The sequence below is a fragment of the Salvia splendens genome, chromosome 15 (genome assembly GCF_004379255.2).
Source record: "Salvia splendens isolate huo1 chromosome 15, SspV2, whole genome shotgun sequence".
NCBI classification, from domain to species: Eukaryota; Viridiplantae; Streptophyta; class Magnoliopsida; order Lamiales; family Lamiaceae; genus Salvia; species Salvia splendens.
In genome coordinates this window covers 11,999,321-12,018,753 of record NC_056046.1, presented here as the reverse complement: position 1 = coordinate 12,018,753, position 19,433 = coordinate 11,999,321, and the positions used below count along the sequence as shown (strand labels likewise).

The following is a 19,433-nucleotide window of genomic DNA, read 5'->3' as shown; positions in this document are numbered from 1 at the left end:
CTCTTTTACAGAGGCAACCTTGAATGTTTTATATTCCACTTTAGATGTGGCAACCTTGAATGTTGAATGTTTTATGTTCCACTTTAGATGTGGGACAATGTCATTCTTGGTTTCTTCTCTTTTATAGAGACAACCTTGAATGTTTTACGTTTCACTTTCGATGTGGGACAAAGTCATTCTTGGTTACTTCTCTTTTATAGAGACAACCTTGAATGTTTTATGTTTCACTTTCGATGTGGGACAAAGTCATTCTTGGTTACTTCTCTTTTATAGAGACAACCTTGAATGTTTTATGTTTCACTTTCGATGTGAGACAAAGTCATTCTTGGTTGCTTCTCTTTTATAGAGACAACCTTGAATGTTTTATGTTTCACTTTCGATGTGGGATAAAATCATTCTTGCTTGTTCTTCTTTTATAGAGACATCCTTGAATGTTTTATGTTTCACTTTCGATGTGGGACAAAATCATTCTTGGATGTCTCTATACCAAGAATGATTTTGTCCCACATCGAAAGTGAAACATAAAACATTCAAGGATGTCCATATAAAATTGTATTTTAAATTATGTCATTTTTTTTTTGTAAGATTTTAATTATGTTTTTTTTTAATTTTAAGTTGTATTTTTATTTTATGTTGTAATGTTATTTTAATTTTAATGAAGTGTGTTTGTTTTAATTGAATTGAGTTGGAAAAAAAAATAAAAAATGAAATTGAATTAATAGTAATTAAGGGACGAAATAAGGGACGGTTAAGGGACGGAGAGTTGCAGGTTCCGTCCCTTAGTTAAGGGATGGAGGAATAAAGTACAGTGGGGCCCTCAAATAGTGGTCAAATAGTAGTTAGGGGACGGTATAGAGACAGCGTAGTGGATGACCTTATACCTGCCACGTGGCAGCAGTGGTGGGAAAGATGTTGCGACTTTAATGGTGAAAGCACTGGCGGATCGAGCTGAGAGCAAGGGGTACGATTGTACACCAAAAAATACTCTTGGCAGAATTATTGAGAAGAGTTTCACAAATAGCATCGGTAGAGTAGTGGTGGATGAGCCACTTTTCAAAGTGTTGACCCAAGATCGAGTCCTCCTTTCCTCGTCACGTTTCTTTACAGATCTTATGTAGTTTTTAATGTTATTATGCAGATTTTAGGTAGATTTTAAATATCACTATTTCTTTTTATTATTCTATTTTAAATATTAGGGTAGTTTTTTAATGTTGTTATTCTATTTTATGCAGATTTTAGGTAGCTTTTAAATGTTATTATTTCTTTTTTATAATTCTATTTTATATTTTAGATATTAGGTAGTTGCAATTTATTTTAGTTAACGTTTTAATACTTGGAATGAATTCAAAATATTCAATTTTCCGTCCCATTTTTAGATATTAGATGGTTTAAAATTTTTTATGATTATGTGACTTTAAATTTGAACATTATTTTTTAATATACTGTTTTTAATAAGTATTTATTTTGCTATAAAATTGGCACCCCATATTCCAAAAGTCTGGATCTGCCACTGGGTGAAAGGACACTAGTGCTCCCCGATAATTGTATATATTTGAATTAATGCATATACAAACTTACATGGCAGTGTTATTTCAACTCTAAATTACTAGTATTTCACCCATATAGATATAAAAATATACTACATCCGTCCCATAAAAATATGAGCATATGAAATAGCGGGAATTAATGCACAATTAATAAAGTAATAGAAAGGAGGGAAGGGTAGTTAACGTAGTGTTAGCGGATAGTGAGACTCAAATTATTATTATAGTTAAATGAGTTGTAATGGTGGATCATGGTAATATAAATTGTAAATAAATTGATGTATATGCGTAATGAGTTGTAGACAACTTTTCATAAATGTAAATGCTCATATTTTTATGGGACAGACAGAAATAGAAAGTGCACATATTTTATGGGACGGATGGGTATTTTCTTTCAAGTATTTATCATTTATAATTATAAAAACTGTAAAAATAAAATAATAATTGCATATTAACCCATAAATAATATTCAAAAGTCTCATAAATAATTCCTATAATTTCTTCTCGAAATTCCAATGTATAAACCAATATCAATTTCATTAGTTTCGAAGCTATAAAAGAATAAGGTAAGAGTGTTACCTCTCATGCCATTCTCCAATTGACATATATACATTTATTTCTTGACTTTGCCTTGACAATAGCTCTCAAATTGGGGAGGAGATTACTCGAATAGCCGACGTTTTCTCGACTTCCCGTTGATTCCCAATTGAAAATCATGTAAAACTGAAAAGGGAGATTTTTCAATATTTTTTTTATGAATAAATAAATTAAAAACTGAAACTCTGGTTTACATCATACATTCTGGCATACCCGAGGAAAGTACAAGTGAAAAGCCAAAAGTTATTTAGAAAGAAGAAAAATGGTGGAAACTGGAAACCAAGAAACAAAAAACAAGGGCCGAGAGTCTTGGAATCAACATTTAAATCCCATGGAATCTTTTGTTTTTATCATTTACCATCACTTTACATTTAATGTGTTAGCCGATTAATCACAATTTGTTATTTTCTTAATCGGAATAGTAAATTCCGATCTTGATTATTTTTGGGGCGTTACATTTATCGTTTCATGTACTCCATTAAACAAGATTATGTAGTAAGTAAAAAATAGGGCAGTAAAAATAAATTATAATTTGGGACATTCTTAGTTCTTTACATATTAGTTCATTCTAAATATTTATTTAATCTTCAATATGTTATGGTCTTCTAAGAATTTCCTTTGCTATTGAAATTAAAATCTCTTTCTATGTTCACTCCACCCAATAGAAATAGGTCATATTTTCCTTTTCATCCATCTCATACGAGTAGTTCATATCCATTTATGGCTACCATCAATGTTTTAAAAACCGGACCGGCAAGCGAACCGGCGACGTTACTGGTTCACGGTTCAACCGGTCCAACCGGTCGAACCACCGGTCTAACCGTTTTACTGTTGCAGATATATATAAAAATATATTAAATTAAGTAAATGATTTACAATTAATAATATATCACAAAACATTAAACCTTATAGATAATTAGTAATGTATAAATATAAATAATATTAAAATTTAGTATATATATTCAGATATATATATTTAATATTAGTTAGTCTAGATAAAAAATTTAATATTTCATGTATTAAAATAGATAATGTTTATATTAATTTAAGAAAATTTATTTCATAAAATAATATATAATTAAATACAAATTAAGTACTTATTAATTAGTTTAGATAAGATTATTCATTAATGTCAATAGCTAGGGTATATAAATTAAGTATGTAATATAAAAAATTTATTTATAGTAAATAATGAATCTTATATGGTACTAATAATAATATAGGTGGTAAGTAGAGCATCATTAAAATATAAAGGATGATAATTATATATATTATAATTAACAATTATATTAAAGAATAATAAAATTAAAATGAATTATTAGTTTTTGTAGATAAAATTAATGGTTAATGTATAAAAATATTTAATGTTCAAACTGTTCAATGAGTTCATGTGGTGGAGTGGTAGAGGTCTTCTTAACTAGAAGAGAGGTCATGAGTTCAACCTCTACCAACAACAAATTTTTAAAATTTTTTTTAAAAAAAATAGAAAACCGGTTTCCGGTTCACGGTCCAATTGGTCCGACCGGCCGGTTTTACCGGTTCACGGCGGTTCAATGCAGTGGTGGTTTAAAGGGGTGAACCGGACCGGACTACCTACCGGTTCGCGGTCCGACTGGTCGAACCGGCCGGTCCGGTCCGGTTTTTAAAACATTGGCTACCATTTTCTCCTTCTCTTTTACTTCTACTTTATTATTTATGGGCTCTACTATCCACTACACAATTTCAATTATTTTTCTTTTTATCTCTATTTTACTAATTATGTATTACAACTCGTGTCAATACCAAATGACCTATTTTTATGGGACGAAGGGTTAAGGAAGTATATTCAAATAGAAAGTTTTATTATAAAATAGGCTAGCACAACCATGTAACGATTCACAAGTTTATGGGTTTGGAGAGAAATATCCAATATATTCATTCTTTGGAGTATTAGAAACACTATATAAATAGCTAATTATTCTTTTTAAGAGAAAAATCTTTAATAACTAATACTGTCTACTAAGGCCATCCACAACGATGTTCCTATACCGTTCCTAAACCGTTCCTTAAACTACTATTTGCGGGCCTCACTGTACTTTTTTACTCCATTCCTTAACTAAGGAACGGAACCTGCAACCCTCCGTTCCTTAACCGTTCCTAAATTACTATTCATTCAATTTCATTTTTTATTTTTATTTCCAACTCAATTCAATTAAAACAAACACACTTTAATAAAAAAACAAACACACTTTATTAAAAAACACACAACATTAAAACAAAGTTACAACTTAAACTTTAAAAAATAAAAAGCACACAATTAAAATCCTAAAAAAATAAAATTACACAATTTTAATAATTTCATCCGCCAAAGTTTGCCCAAATGTGCTCAATTAGATCATGTTGGAGTTGGGTGTGTGCGCTAGAGTCGCGTGTCCTTGCACGAATAGATAATCGTTCTTGTATAGACGGATGCGCTCCACTTCGAGGCGGACTACTTGCGGTTGAGCTTCCGGGGGATTCGGGGTCGAACCAATTTCCCGCCTCGGGTCCTTCGTCTTGGACAATCATGTTGTGCAAGATTATGCACGTATACATGATGTCGACCATGTTCTCCATGAACCACGTACGAGCCGGGGCTTTGATGATGTTGAAGCGCGCTTGGAGAACCCCGAACGCCCTCTCCACATCCTTGCGAGCGGCCTCCTGCTTCTGCGCAAAAAGAGCCTGCTTTGGGTTCGCAGACCCACTGGACGTCTTCACGAAGGTAGGCCACTTCGGGTAGATGCCATCGGCGAGATAGTACCCCATTTTATAAAGCCGGTTGTTGGCGACGAAGTTGATGGACGGCGCTTTACCATCCAAAACTTCGGTCAAGAGGTCGGACTGGTGGAGCACGTTTACATCGTTGTTCGACCCGGGAACCCCGAAGTACGCGTGCCAGATCCAAAGGCGGTAGTCGGCAACGGCCTCGAGTATAACGGTTGGGTGGGTGCCTTTGTGGCCGCTCGTGTAGGACCCCTTCCACGCCACCGGGCAATTCTTCCATTGCCAGTGCATGCAATCGACGCTGTCGAGCATCCCGGGGAATCTGTTTCGTGAAGGTCGAGCAGAACTGACAATCGGTCGTGCTTGGCCTCCGGAGAAATTCGTCGGTGAAGGCTGCCCGGACGCCTTTGCAGAATTTGAGCAAGCACATTCGCCCAGTGCTGTCTCCGATGTGGAGGTATTCATCGAACATGTCGGCCGTTTGTCCAGTCGCAAGCTGGCGGATTGCTGCAGTACATTTCTGCAGCGTCGTGTGACTGGGACGGCCGACCGCGTCGAACCCTTCCTGGAAGAACTCTTCTCGGGCTGCCAAAGTATTGGCGATGTGGAGAAATAACGGTTTCCCCATGCGGAAACGGCTACGGAAGTACGTATCTCCCCAAACCGGGTTATCGTAGAAGTAGTCGCGTACTAACCTTGCGGCGGCTTCCTCCCGGTTACGATGGATGTACGTACGGGAGCGTCGTTGGGGCGGCGCGGCTTCTTCCACCTCCCGTCGTCGATCTTCTTCAAGTGATTGTTCCACTATTTGACACATTTGTTCAAAAGGATCCATTAGTTTGATTAAATTTGGGAGAAGAAAAACAGAGTTGATTTGAGATGAAAATTGGGGTGGAAATAGAGAGGATTTGAGAGGAATAGATGTGTGTTTGTGAGTGAAATGAGTATGAAATAGGAGTATTTATAGAGTAAATAAATTAAAAATAAATAAATAAATAAAAAACGGCGAAAAAAAATGGTAACAATACCGTTGCAATTTTTTTTTATTAAATTCGATTTTTTTTAAAAAAAATCTAATTATTGCGTCACCGTGACGACGCCCACTCGCGGGGCAGCGAGTGGGCGTCACGCGTCGAATGGGAGGCAGCCACGTCGCCTCGGCGCGTGGCGGAACGTGTCGTGCCGCGTCTCGCGGGAACGGCACCCGGCACGGCACCAGCACGGAATGACGACGACACGGGCAGCTGCAACGGCACGCGTTGCGGGTGCTCTAAGTACAACCTTAGTAGTAGTTATGAGCACATATCTAGAAAATACTTTTTATATTTGTTAGTAAACATATACTCAGTAATTTATATGAAAATTTTACATTTTAACTTTATGTACTGCTCCATATATTATTTCCACAAACACTGAATAAGATTATTCAATCAAAAAATATTGTAGTGTGATTAAAAATTTTAAAATTACTGAAGTGGACTATAATTCAAGACCTAGTTATGGTTTGATTTTATTCTCAGTATTTTATGGCCTCCATAGGTAAGAATCCCTATCACAATTGAAAGTTTTGCTATAGATATTAGGGGAAAAAAACTACGATAACAACTTATTGTAAACCTTACAAGCAAATTTATTGATTTGGAGACAAAATCTCCAATTTACTCATTCTTTGATAGATATTAGAAATACCAAAACCAAAGCAATATTATTAGCCTTAATTTCAAAACAAACTTTTTGTAATTCTAATAGTATTCCTAATTACGCCTCAATTTTACAAATGCACATGAAATTTACGCATCTCTTCACACCCACTTGGCATTCTATTTTGCACTCCTCAATGCTTCTGCAACTCTGGCCAACTATAAAAAATATTGAAGTTAAATGACAAGTATAATATATGCAATAAATATTGAAAGTTGAGTTTAATTACATTCAGCCTTTTGCAATGATATGCCACAGTCGCAACGACTCTGAATACAAACAGGTAGTTGGGTAATCCTTTCGCAGATAGGAGTTAGATATTGGCAATCTTTAAAAGATTTGCAAGGCTTCTTTACAATAATACTTGATGAGCTCACTGTGTTTATAAAAAATACTACTGTATTAGTAAATAAAATAAGTCTAAACACAACTATATAGAAATGCTCCATATGGAAAAACAAAATAGTAAATAATTATGAAGATAATTTTGATCTTAGAGAAAGATGCTAACCCACGGCAATCAACATAAGAGTGAGAAACAAAATCGACTTTTGAGAAGTCATGATATTCTTGAATTGTTTGAAATACGATTTCGTTTTTGAATATTTGTTGTTGTTGTAAGAATTGAAATTTTAGTAACTCACTTTATATAGATGTTTACATGGGTTGGTTCTACTTATTACAAGAGATAAAAGCCGGGCGTAATACAACCCAAAAGAAGGAATACAAGAAACGAAACTGAACTGAATTACAATGAAACAAATAAACCGTGAATGTTTAGCCGAATCGAGGAGGCCTCTTCCCGCAAGACGAGATACGCCCCGGTAGTGCTCTTCGGTTTGGCGTGTCGTCCCCAAAGGTAAAACGGCTACGTCTCTATTGATGCAGCACCGCAATCAGTAGAGCTCCGGCGAACTGGATGGAGGAGAGGGCAGAGCTTCGACAGAAGGACAATGCAGAGAGAGGGAGAGAGCTTATGATGATGCAGAAGGCTTGTAATGGTGTGTTCTAATGCAGTGGTATGACTAGCCTATTTATAGGCCAAGCCACCATGCAGGGTCAACCGAGCCATGAAGGCTCATCATGGCAGATTCGTAACCGACGTCGGTTACGAGCGTGTGGCAGGCGTGTGCCTTTCGCATGTGGAGCGTGTGGATTTCTCACGTGGCAGCCGTGACTGTGCCTCGCTTTACGACGTGTCAAGCCACTTGGATTGCTGACTCGGCGGTGGTCCAAAAAGAATAGTTTGGGCCAAGCCCCAAGCCCAAAGACCACCCAAAGACCAATTGCCAAGGTCCAAGTCCAAGTCCAAGATCAAGATCAAGATCGAGATCGAGATCGAGATCGGGATCGGGATCGGGCCCGGGCCCAGGCCTGCTGCCGCGACCGCGAGCACGAGCACGTGCACGTGCACGGGCTCGGGCTCGGGCGGGCGGCGGCGGCGGGGCGCGCGTGTGGGCTCTTTCACCCATCTTGGTCCACTATAATTATTAAGTAACATAAAGTCACTTAATTTATACACATTAAAAGATGTGTTAATCCTCCAATGTGGGATAATTAACACTAGTTAATTATTCCCTAAGCTCCAACTCCAAGCTTTAATAAAAGCTAATTATGTCCAACTTTAATCCACTATTTCTCACTCACCGGAAATCGGATTTGAGAAAGTGAATATACTACATTTATCTACGTAAAATGTAGATCGACGCTATATCATTTAATTTCACAAAATTAAATGTCTCGTCACATTTATTCTTTGGTCAAAACCATTGACCGGGCATATTTAATCCATGATTTTTACAATCCCCCACATGAGTGGAAATAGCCAAATGCATATGCATGCAGACATAAGCTCAACCCTCGAGAGGTATATAAGCATAAGGATAGGTAGTTGTTGACTTTGAACCCTCCATAGTCGACACCATCAGATACACAGGCGGCTTAGTAGCGCGATGCTTTGAACTAATCCCCCACGGCGTGCACCGAGACAATGGTGTTAACGCTTAAACACCTCAACCTCATCCGTTCTCACGTTTTGTGTCCATTGCGGTCTTGGACACCACTTTGGATTCATAAGTGCATTTTTTATGAAGCGACCACACTTCGCACTTACATAGGTGATTCTTAGTCAAGTACCTTGTCATACTTGGTCTCTTTGAGAATTCCATCTCTTTGAGATCCTTAAGAACCATTAAACGTCATAGACTTAGCCTTTACCACTAGGCAAGTTCTCCAACACTCTATTGCTCTCTAGGGAATAGATATAGTTGAGTGTTTCTCATGAACTCTCATAGCTTAGTTGTCCCTTTGAACTAAGTTTTTGGGATCTCCAGTCATCATGGTTGGGTTACCACTATGATAATTCTTTAGTTTGTGGATTTCAAACCCATTCCCTCTAGCAACTTATTCATTTGATCACGGTTTAACCCTTTGGTTAGCGGATCCGCTAGATTATCTATTGACTTCACATAGTCAATTGTAATCACCCCTGTTGTGATCAAATGTCTCACGGTGTTATGTCGTCGACGTATATGTCGAGACTTACCGTTATAGAAACCATTGTTTGCCCTTCCAATAGCCGCTTGGCTATCGCAGTGGATTAGCACTGGTGGCACTGGCTTAGACCAACATGGAATATCTTCAAGGAAGTTCTTAAGCCACTCGGCTTCCTCACCCGCCTTATCTAAGGCAATGAACTCCGATTCCATTGTTGATCGGGCTATACATGTCTGTTTTGTGGATTTCCACGATACAGCACCACCCCCAATAGTAAAGACGTATCCACTTGTTGAAAGTGAGTCTCTATTATCGGATATCCAATTGGCATCACAGTACCCTTCAAGTACCGGGGGGTATCTCGAGAAGTGTAGCCCAAGATTTTGAGTATGTTTTAAATATCTCAAAACCCTCACAAGAGCACTCCAATGCTCTTTGCTTGAATTGCTCGTGTAACGACTCAACTTGTTCACGGCACAAGCAATGTCGGGTCGAGTGCAATTAGTTAAATACATAATGCACCTGATGACCCGTGCATACTCTTCTTGTGCAACGGGCTCGCCTTTGTTTTTGCTCAAGTGAACGTCGAGTTCAATTGGAGTCTTAGCCGGCGCGCCATCATAGGCTTTGAATTTATTCAATATCTTCTCAACATAATGTGATTGTATTAAGATGATTCCATCATTCGTCCTTAGAATCTTCATTCCAAGAATTACATCGGCTAGACCCATGTCTTTCATGTCAAAGTTTCTCTTTAACATGGCCTTTGTATCGTTATTACTTGAGTGTTGCTACCCAAGATTAACATATCATCAACGTATAGACACACTATAACATGACCGTTATTAGTGCTCTTGATGTAGACACATTTGTCGCACTCTTTGATTTTAAACCCGTTTGATAACATCACATTATCAAACTTCAAGTGCCATTGCAATGACGCTTGTTTCAATACATATAGGGACTTTACGAGCTTGCATACCTTTTTCTCTTGTCCAGGTACTACAAACCCTTCGGGTTGTTCCATATAGATTTCATCTTCTAGTTCACCATTTAGAAACGCGGTCTTTACATCCACTTGATGAATCTCAAGATTGTGCAATGCAGCAATAGCGAGAAGCACTCGTATAGATGTAATCCTTGTTACAGGTGAATAGGTATCGAAGAAGTCATGTCCTTCCTTTTGTTTAAAACCCTTTACTACTAGTCGGGCTTTAAATTTATCCACTGTTCCATCGGCCTTAAATTTCCTTTTAAGTACCCATTTGCAACCTAGAGGTTTCGCACCTTCAGGTAGATCTACCAACACCCAAGTGTGGTTTAGCAAAATTGAATCAATTTCGCTTTGAACAGCTTCTCTCCAATGCAGCCCGTCTGGGCCAGAAAAGGCTACTTTTATCGATGTTGGTTCTTCATCCAACATGAAAGCAATGTAGTCAGGACCAAATGTTTTTGGTGTTCTGACTCTATTACCACGTCTTAGTACTGTATCTTTTGGATCGGGCCTTGCACGCTTGCGCGATTCAGGTTCCTCATCCGCTGATTTAGAACTAGTGGTTTCACCCTCCACTGGTTTAGAACTAGTGGCTTCTTCCTCAATTCTTGTCTCAGAATTGGTTACGACTTTTCTTTGTCTTTGCAAGGAAAAAGTATTTTCGAGAAATACGGCATTCCTTGACTCAATTGTTGTCCCTACTATTATAGTCGATATTTCAGACTTGTGAACAACAAATCGATATGCACTACTGTTAAGTGCATATCCAATGAAGATGCAATCAACCGTCTTAGGTCCGATTGTAACTTCTTTGGGCAGAGGAACCATCACCTTTGCCAAACACCCCCACACTTTGAGGTATTTGTAGGATGGCTTCCTTCCCTTCCACAACTTATAAGGAGTAACATCTTTTCCTTTGAGATGATCTTATTCAAGATATAGTTGGCTGTCAAAACAGCTTCCCCCCACATGTTATGTGGTAATCCTGAAGTTAGAAGCAGTGCATTCATCATCTCTTTTAGAGTTCGATTTTTGCGTTCTGCAACACCATTAGATTGTGGTGAATATGGAGCAGTTGTTTGATGAATTATACCACTTGCGTTGCATAACTCCTCAAACGGGGCTACATATTCGCCTCCTCTATCGCTTCGAATCATTTTGATTTTACAACCAAGTTGATTCTCAACCTCGTTCTTATAATTTTTGAACGTTTCTATTGCTTCATCTTTATTTCTTAAAAGATAAATGTAGCAATACCTTGTGCAATCATCTATGAACGTGATAAAGTACTTTTTACCACATCTAGTTTGCAGCATCTTTAAATCACATACGTTCGTGTGAATTAATTCAAGGGGTTTTGTGCTTCGTTCAACCGAGTGAAACGACAACTTAGTCATTTTTGCTTCAAGACAAATTTCACATTTATCTTGGATATCCAATTCATTAGCCTTTAGTAAATCTAAAATTTACTAATCTTTTAATGGCTTTTGAATTTACATGTCCCAATCTACAATGCCACAAATTTGAACACTCAGTCAAGTAAGAGGAAGTAGATGCTTTATTGTTATTAGCCAAAGGCTTTGCAACACTGCGAGTTGCCACACTAAGCTTGAAAAGCCCATCGGTTACATAACCTTTTCCGAGGGATTTTCCAAACTTATACAAAGTAAACCTATCAGACTCAAATACAAGTTTAAACCCCTTATTAACTAGTATTGATCCTGACACTAGGTTCTTGCGGATGTCCGGGACATGCAGCACATCCTTCAAAGTGATCGTGACGCCAGACGTCATCATGAGAATCACATTACCAACGCCGAGGACTTCGGACGATGCTTGATTCCCCATGTTGATCTTCCTCCCTTCAGCAGCAGTGTAGGAGGCAAACTTGCTCCTATCTGAGCAGACATGAGCAGTAGCGCCGGTGTCGATGTACCAGCCACCCTTGTTATCAACAAGGTTAACCTCTTCAGTGACCACAGCAATGAGGTCGTTTTCATCCCAGTCTTTGAACTCCTTCTCAACGACGTGGGCAGCCGGCTTCTTCTTCTTGCTGCGGCAGTCTTTAGCAAAGTGGCCTTGTTTGCCACATTTGTAGCAGTCGCCTTCAAACTTCTTTGAAGGTTGCTTTCCCTCCCTTTGTCGCTTGGACGGTTGGGGCGAGGGCGTTTGTTGGAGGGACCGCCCCGCTCCAACAGATTGGCTTTGGCTTCAAGTGGGGTGAAGCCCTTAGCCTTTTAGTCGCTTTTGCGCACATCAGCCTCAATGCGCAATTTCACGATCAAATCTTCAAGGGTCATTTGCTTTCGCTTATGCTTGAGATAACTCTTGAAGTCCTTCCAACTGGGAGGGAGCTTGTCAATGATCGTGCACGTTAGGAATTTGTCGGGCAAGGTCATCCCTTCAGCCACTAATGAGTGGATGATCATTTGAAGCTCTTGGACTTGCTCCATGAAGGGTCGAGAATCGACCATCTTGTAGTCCATAAATTTGGAAGCTACAACTTGTTCCGTCCCTGCAGCATTATCTATGCTATACTTCTTTTCTAGGTTTTCTCACATTTGTTTAGATGTGGTTACATTGGAGTATACATTGTAGAGGCTATCATCTAATGCACTTAAAATAAAATTTTTACATAGATAATCCCCTTTTCTCCAAGCTTCATAGTCCGCCATGACTTCGAGCCTAGTCTCTTGGTCACTTGGCACGGGCGGCTCGTTCTCCGTGAGGAAGTTGGCGACGCCCAATGTTGTCAAGTAGAACAACATCTTTTGGTACCACCTCTTGAAGTCAGATCCTCCAAACTTGGGTGGTTTCTCGGCAGGTGGCATCATTCTTGGTGCCAAAGGTGCCGAACTTGGTCCATGGAAGGAACCAATTCCGTTGCCCCCGAAGGAGCCAACAACGTGGTTGGGCATAGAGCCCCCACCATTCATGTTGGGCATAGAGCCCGCCATGGACGCACTATCCCCGAAGGGACTAGCACCCGCATGAGACCCGAAGGCCCCAACATTCGTGTGAGACTCGAAGGCCCCAGCACTCGATCCATTAAAGGATCTGAAGGAACCACTAAAAGTGGAACCAACCAATCCACTCGAGGTGGATCCACCAGTGAGCCCATGGGTGTTAACATACACCCAAGGGGTTGTTGATGAAGATGGATAGAACCCAGAGGTTGGCATCATCGACGGAATCGATGAAGTGTCGACAGGTCCAGTGGTCGCTATGGAGGAGGAAATGGCGGCGGTGGTGGTGGCAGCAGCGGTGTTGGATTCAGTCGTCATCTCCAGCAAAGGTATTTAAAGTTTCGAAAGTTTTAGTTCAGTTTAGAAGGTCCAAATCCCTTCAAAGGCAAGTTATCTCGTCTTGCGATTGTTGGTTTCTGGATTACAAGATAGCAAAACCGGGCGTAATACAACCCAAAAGAAGGAATACAGAGGGAAGAACTGAACTAGAATGAGATTACAAATGCAAAAACGAAACAGTAACCGTGAATAAAGTTTAAGCCGAGTCGAGGAGGCCTCTTCCCGCAAGACGAGATACGTCCCGGTAGTGCTTTTCGGTTTGGCGTGTCGTCCCCAAAGGTAAAACGGCTACATCTCTATTGATGCAGCACCGCAATCAGCAGAGCTCCGGCGAACTGGATGGAGGAGAGGGCAGAGCTTCGACAGAAAGACAATGCAGAGAGGGAGAGAGCTTATGTTGTAATGCTTGTGAATGATGGAGTAGCTAATGCAGTGGAATGGCTAGCCTATTTATAGGCCGAGCCACCATGCAGGGTCAACCAAGCCATGAAGGCTCATCATGGCAGATCCGTAACCGCCGACGGTTACGAGCGTGTGGCAGGAGGGTGCCATCCTTGTGTGGAGCGTGTGGATTTCTCACGTGGCAGCCGTGACTGTGCCTCGCTTGACGACGTGTCAAGCCACTTGGATTGCTGACTCGGCGGTGGTCTAAAAAGAATAGTTTGGGCCAAGCACCAAGCCCAAAGACCACCCAAAGACCAATTGCCAAGTCCAACCCGAGGCCCGAGGCCGCGACCACGGGCTCGGGCTCGGGCGGGCGGCGGCGCGCGCGTGTGGGATCTTTCACCCATCTTGATCCACTATAATTATTAAGTAACATAAAGTCACTTAATTTATACACATTAAAAGATGTGTTAATCTTCCAATATGGGATAATTAACACTAGTTAATTATTCCCTAAGCTCCAACTCCAAGCTTTAATTAAAAGCTAATTATGCCCAACTTTAATCCACTATTTCTCACTCACCGGAAATCGGATTTGAGAAAGTGAATATACTACATTTATCTACATAAAATGTAGATCGACGATATGTCATTTAATTTCACAAAATTAAATGTCTCGTCACATTTATTATTTGGTCAAAATCCATTGACCGGACATATTTTAATCCATGATTTTTTACAAATTAATTATAAATCTAAAGTATAGTACATAAATTATTCATTTATTTTCTTCGTATCTTAATTTTATATACTCTCTCTATCCCTTGTTAAGTGATGCATATTCATTTTTTAGATGTCCAAAGCTAAATGAGCCATTCCTTTATTTGGCATTTTCTCTCTTACTTTTTCCTCTCTACTTTATTCCAATTCTTACTTTATTCTCCTCCACATGACTAACAAAACTCCATTTCTCACATTATACATTTACGTGTATACCATAATAATATGATCCAAAATATTTTTGTATGAATCAATTTTTTTATTTGAAATCAATATATTAGTTATTCATATTGATTCCATTCTAATTATCATACATTTCATTCTAGTCCACTCGTATATTATGTGTAGTCACCAAATACATGAATAAAATCAACCACTAAATAACAATATCATTCTTTTTCTTTTTGTATTCCGTATCACAAACGAGCAAGAGAATTATCATTTCATTCTCATGTTTATTCCATTCGATGATACCCAAGAAGAAGGAACTTGAGATTTATATGACATGTAGGATTGGATTAATACGGCAATACTACAAGTGCAGGTGATATGCTTATTTGTCCAAGTATGAAATTTAAGCTATATTTCAACGCTTGAACTGACACATTGAAGTTCACTCGTCGACAAACATGACAAATTAAAATAAAATGATAGTGATGTAATAATCTGACTTTAATTTCACTATAGAAAGTGATGTAATAATCTGAACTATCAAAGAATTCATGAACTACAGAAGCTAACATAATGTTGCCAAGAAATTTGTGAAAAGACACAAGCTTGCATGACAGACAAAGCTTGACTGCATCCCATTTATTTGCTCCTCCTCCACACCGTCTAAGAGTTTAGATAATGGAGTCTACTAGCTTTTCCCCGAAGAGTTTGATACTTCGGTGCTGCACACGGGGCAAACCTACACATGCAAATAGAAGTGAAACAAGCTTGAATTTAAATCTCTGTTTCGGGAAAGAGGAAGTAAACAATTTCAACCCATACCAGAGAAATACACCAAGCTAGCTAGCTTTACCCCTAATGGCATTAAATATATAGCAACAATGAAAGGAGATGACAAATAAAACTATGTTCCAATATACAGTAGACAATGCAATTGACAATATAGAATGTACAACACCTAAGGATCAGACTCTCAAGCACCCAGACCATCTCATGGGATAACTACCAAATTTGTTCAACAAATCGTCTAAATTAGGACAAAATTTCACGAACTTAACGTTAGATTAATGCAACGAATGTTCGAGAAGTATACAGGTAGGAATATCCAAAACGGTACAAAAGCTTTCATATAAAAGAGTATACCTTGTTGATTTGTAACCAATTGTTGATACATTCTGGATGATATAAATGTTTGCAAGAGAGAGCAGTCAAAGCATTGCCGTCCTCATAGTCCAATCTACATATAACGCAGCTGAGGAACACAGGTAAGTTGTTATTAACATATTGCCAAACCATAGGTGAAAGATGAATCTAGGACTAGAAGGTGGGAAGATGAGCAAATGATGGAACATGATTTTCACTTACGAATCACTGATTCCTTCCTGAGTGTCTTGTGATTTATAGTTGACGGAAGCCAAAGAAGCTATTGTATCTGCAGAAAGACCCCTGCTCTCTGTTCCAACAACTTCTCCTAATGCGATCAGCTCCTGCAAAAGAAGTCAGCCATGAGATCAAAGTACAATGTGCAGAATGAGAATGAAAAAGAGAACATGACATAGCCTTCCAATTTACCTCATACGAGAGTTCGTCGGGATCAACCTCTTCCCATGTATCCTACACATGAATTACCAAGTCAGGCATACATAACATATGTTGACCATTCCCAATAGGATAAGTAACATCAATTAACAACCTCCTTTCAAAGTAGCTAAGACTGTAAGACAGCAACAACATAATTCAAAAGTTGTAAACTGGCGGTCCTTTTAGAGGATAAACAAATACTCCATAACAAACCAGAAGCAGATTCAATTGAGGAAGGCCAATAACTAGGACATGTAGTATGACAGGGTTCATTGAGGGGTGGAAAAAGTGCTCCAGCCCTAAGGAATCCTTTAAAAGGGAATAAAAGTTACATACCACTATCAGGACCAGTATACAACTTCTGTGCACATGGAGAAAGCTTGATGTCATTGTCAAAAATAATCTAGTTAGAAATAGTTATTTATGTCATTGTTAAAGTCATGGATCATAAATGCAGTTCATATTTAAGTCAGGTTTGATACTTTTGGGGGAGCGGGACTAAAAGCATGGGTAATTGGGTATTGTACCCCATTTTTGGGGTATGAAAGTTACTGTAAGAGAAGCATTCCCCCACATCAACCCTTTTATCATTCCCATTATCCTGCCCACCTCACATACCGATACCCACACCCCCACTCCTCTCTAGTCTCTACTATTTTTGCGCCAGCTAGGAGCTTAGCATAAGCCTTCACCTTACTATTATCATGTTTCCTTCATGAATAGTATCTATCACACTTCTCTTTTCAAGTATAGAACGGAGTTACATACACATTTCATCAAGTAGAATAATTATCAACGTAAAATATGTGCACATATCTTCAGCATGATTCGTTCCCTTGCATTTTGTTCTTGTTCAGCACAATATGCATATAAGAAAAACCGTCCAAAATGACACAAAATAAGCAATTCCAGCCCCAAAGTATTATATGTATCCTCCTCCCATTCACAAGCAATGGAAACATGAAATAGAAATTGAAACATGGCTTAATTACCGGAAGAATTCCAGCTTGCTCCTCCTCATCTTCATCCACGTCTTCATCATCCCCAACAACCACTAAAAATCACCAGAGAGATTTTAACACTACATAGTTCCATAAAAGTGATAATTAATAAAATAAAGGACTAAACAAAGAAAATCCGAGTCCTACTCTCATTCATCCCTGCTAGTGCAAACATTCTGGCTGCCATTTCCCGTTCTTCAGAATCTTGCAATGCTCTAGCAAAGGCCTCATCACTGGAAAACAAAGAGGGATCCAATTCTGCTGTTTGATTATCATCTTCTACTCCTTCACCACGAGCATGTACATCAAAAGCATCTTCTGCATCATCATCATCCACCTCAACATCAGAACCATCATAATCCTCTTCACTAGCATCATCATAATCATCACCATAATTTTCAATTCCAAGCCCATAACTCCCATTTCCCCAACTTCCATAAGGAAAGCCATCACCAGCACCCATTGTCAACATCATATAAGCTCTTTCCTGCCAAAATACATCAATCTCAATTTCAGAATAATAGTATTACTACAAAAAAGTGAAAATTTGCTACTCTTACGATAAAACTTTACTTAGTCCAAATAAAATGCATTTATGTCATACATAATCACAAAAGTATATACATATGCACAGGGAAAAAAATACAGTATGCACCAGAAATTCAACACTCATTTGATTTTTTTTAAAACAGTAATACAGTATGACTAATTTGGAAGTGAAACTTAATCTCACACAATAAAATCAACTTGAATTTAAAATAAAAAACATGAACAAAAAATCACTCCAAAAAACACAAAAGAGGTAGGATCCAAACATATTTCTAATTAAATTGGCATTGGATAGCTGAAAAAAAAAAGACGAGCTGAAGAAATAAAAACCTGTTCCTGGAGAGTACGTGCAAGAGCAAGATCCGCATCGACTTGACTGAGGTTCGTAAAGGGAGTTCGCCCGCGGAGATTTTCGGCGGCGTCACCTCCATTGGTAGGGTTTTGTTCTCGGTCGGCGGTGTCGGCGGGAGTGTTGGCACTAACTTTGGAGTCATCCATTCCTTGTTGAGCAGGAAATCGAAATTGGAGACAATCTTGAATCGCAAAAGAGTGGAAAGGATGAAATGCGGCGGAAATTCAAAAACACATGGATTATTAAACAATGAACAATAAAGTGATAGAGATGTAGAAGAAGGCGGTGCGGCAGCTTTTGGAATGCTGATATTTCAAATCGAGTGCATCAATATTTATAAGAACCCAGGAAAATTGCTAAAATGTTCCATGCCCACTATAATCAGATTTTAAAACACCCCTCTTTACTTTGATTATTTAATTTTAAGCGACCTTCAATTTAATAAAAAAAATTGTTATACTGTTATTGTTTAATTTAAGTATCCGCCACTGTCTTATAAATAATTTAGGGTACCGGTTCCTAACCGGGAACTGGATTATAATTCAATTTTATTTTTTTTATAATTTAATATACTAATAAATCTAATTTAGTTGAATTAATTTTGAATTAAAGTAAAATAATTTGAAACATTGAGCGATTTTTAGATTTAAATAGTGTTAGATTTGCGAGCTGTGTTTTCTGAAGTATTTAAAATGTTTAAACCGTGATACTTTGAATCTACAATTATTTCCCCAATCCATTTTTTATGAACTAACTACAATGAGTAGGACATCGTTCGTTTGTTTTTAATTTCCAAAAGAACTTTTACAAATACAATATCATTTCATATGATAGAAACCTATTTACATTCTTTTGCTTTTGATTCTGTCTTTGACTATATTTTTCAACATTTTGATTCAATCTTTTTCTATATTTTTATTTTTTGAATATTAGAAAATATAAAAAAAATAATAAACACTTAATATACAATGAAAGAATAAGGGAGAAGAAGTTTACCTGCGTTTAATGTTCAAGGGGCTGCGTTTTGCCCCACAGCACCCCCTGCTGTGATTTTGCCACAGCAGGGGATCCATTCTCCCGACCTACTACGCTTGGCATCACTTTTATCCATATATGAATATTATTGTATTGTTGGTTTGAATTTTTTATGTATTTATTTGAATTTTTAGGTATTATTTTGGATTATTATTTTTTACTAGTATTGAACTATTTAAAATTATAAATAAATTCGGA

The 19,433-nt window shown here is 38.3% G+C and overlaps 1 protein-coding gene across 1 annotated transcript; it reads right to left on the bottom strand.

The window, feature by feature from the left end:
* Positions 1-15,183: 15,183 nt before the first annotated feature.
* LOC121767286 (E3 ubiquitin ligase BIG BROTHER-related-like) lies at positions 15,184-18,550 on the bottom strand. The gene is made up of 7 exons (XM_042163527.1): positions 18,179-18,550; positions 17,447-17,786; positions 17,291-17,352; positions 16,290-16,331; positions 16,083-16,204; positions 15,861-15,969; positions 15,184-15,456 (listed from the first exon to the last, which is right to left on the bottom strand). Exons 1-7 carry the CDS (start codon positions 18,344-18,346, stop codon positions 15,406-15,408), a joined length of 894 nt encoding a protein of 297 aa, XP_042019461.1. The 5' UTR covers positions 18,347-18,550; the 3' UTR covers positions 15,184-15,405.
* Positions 18,551-19,433: the final 883 nt, after the last annotated feature.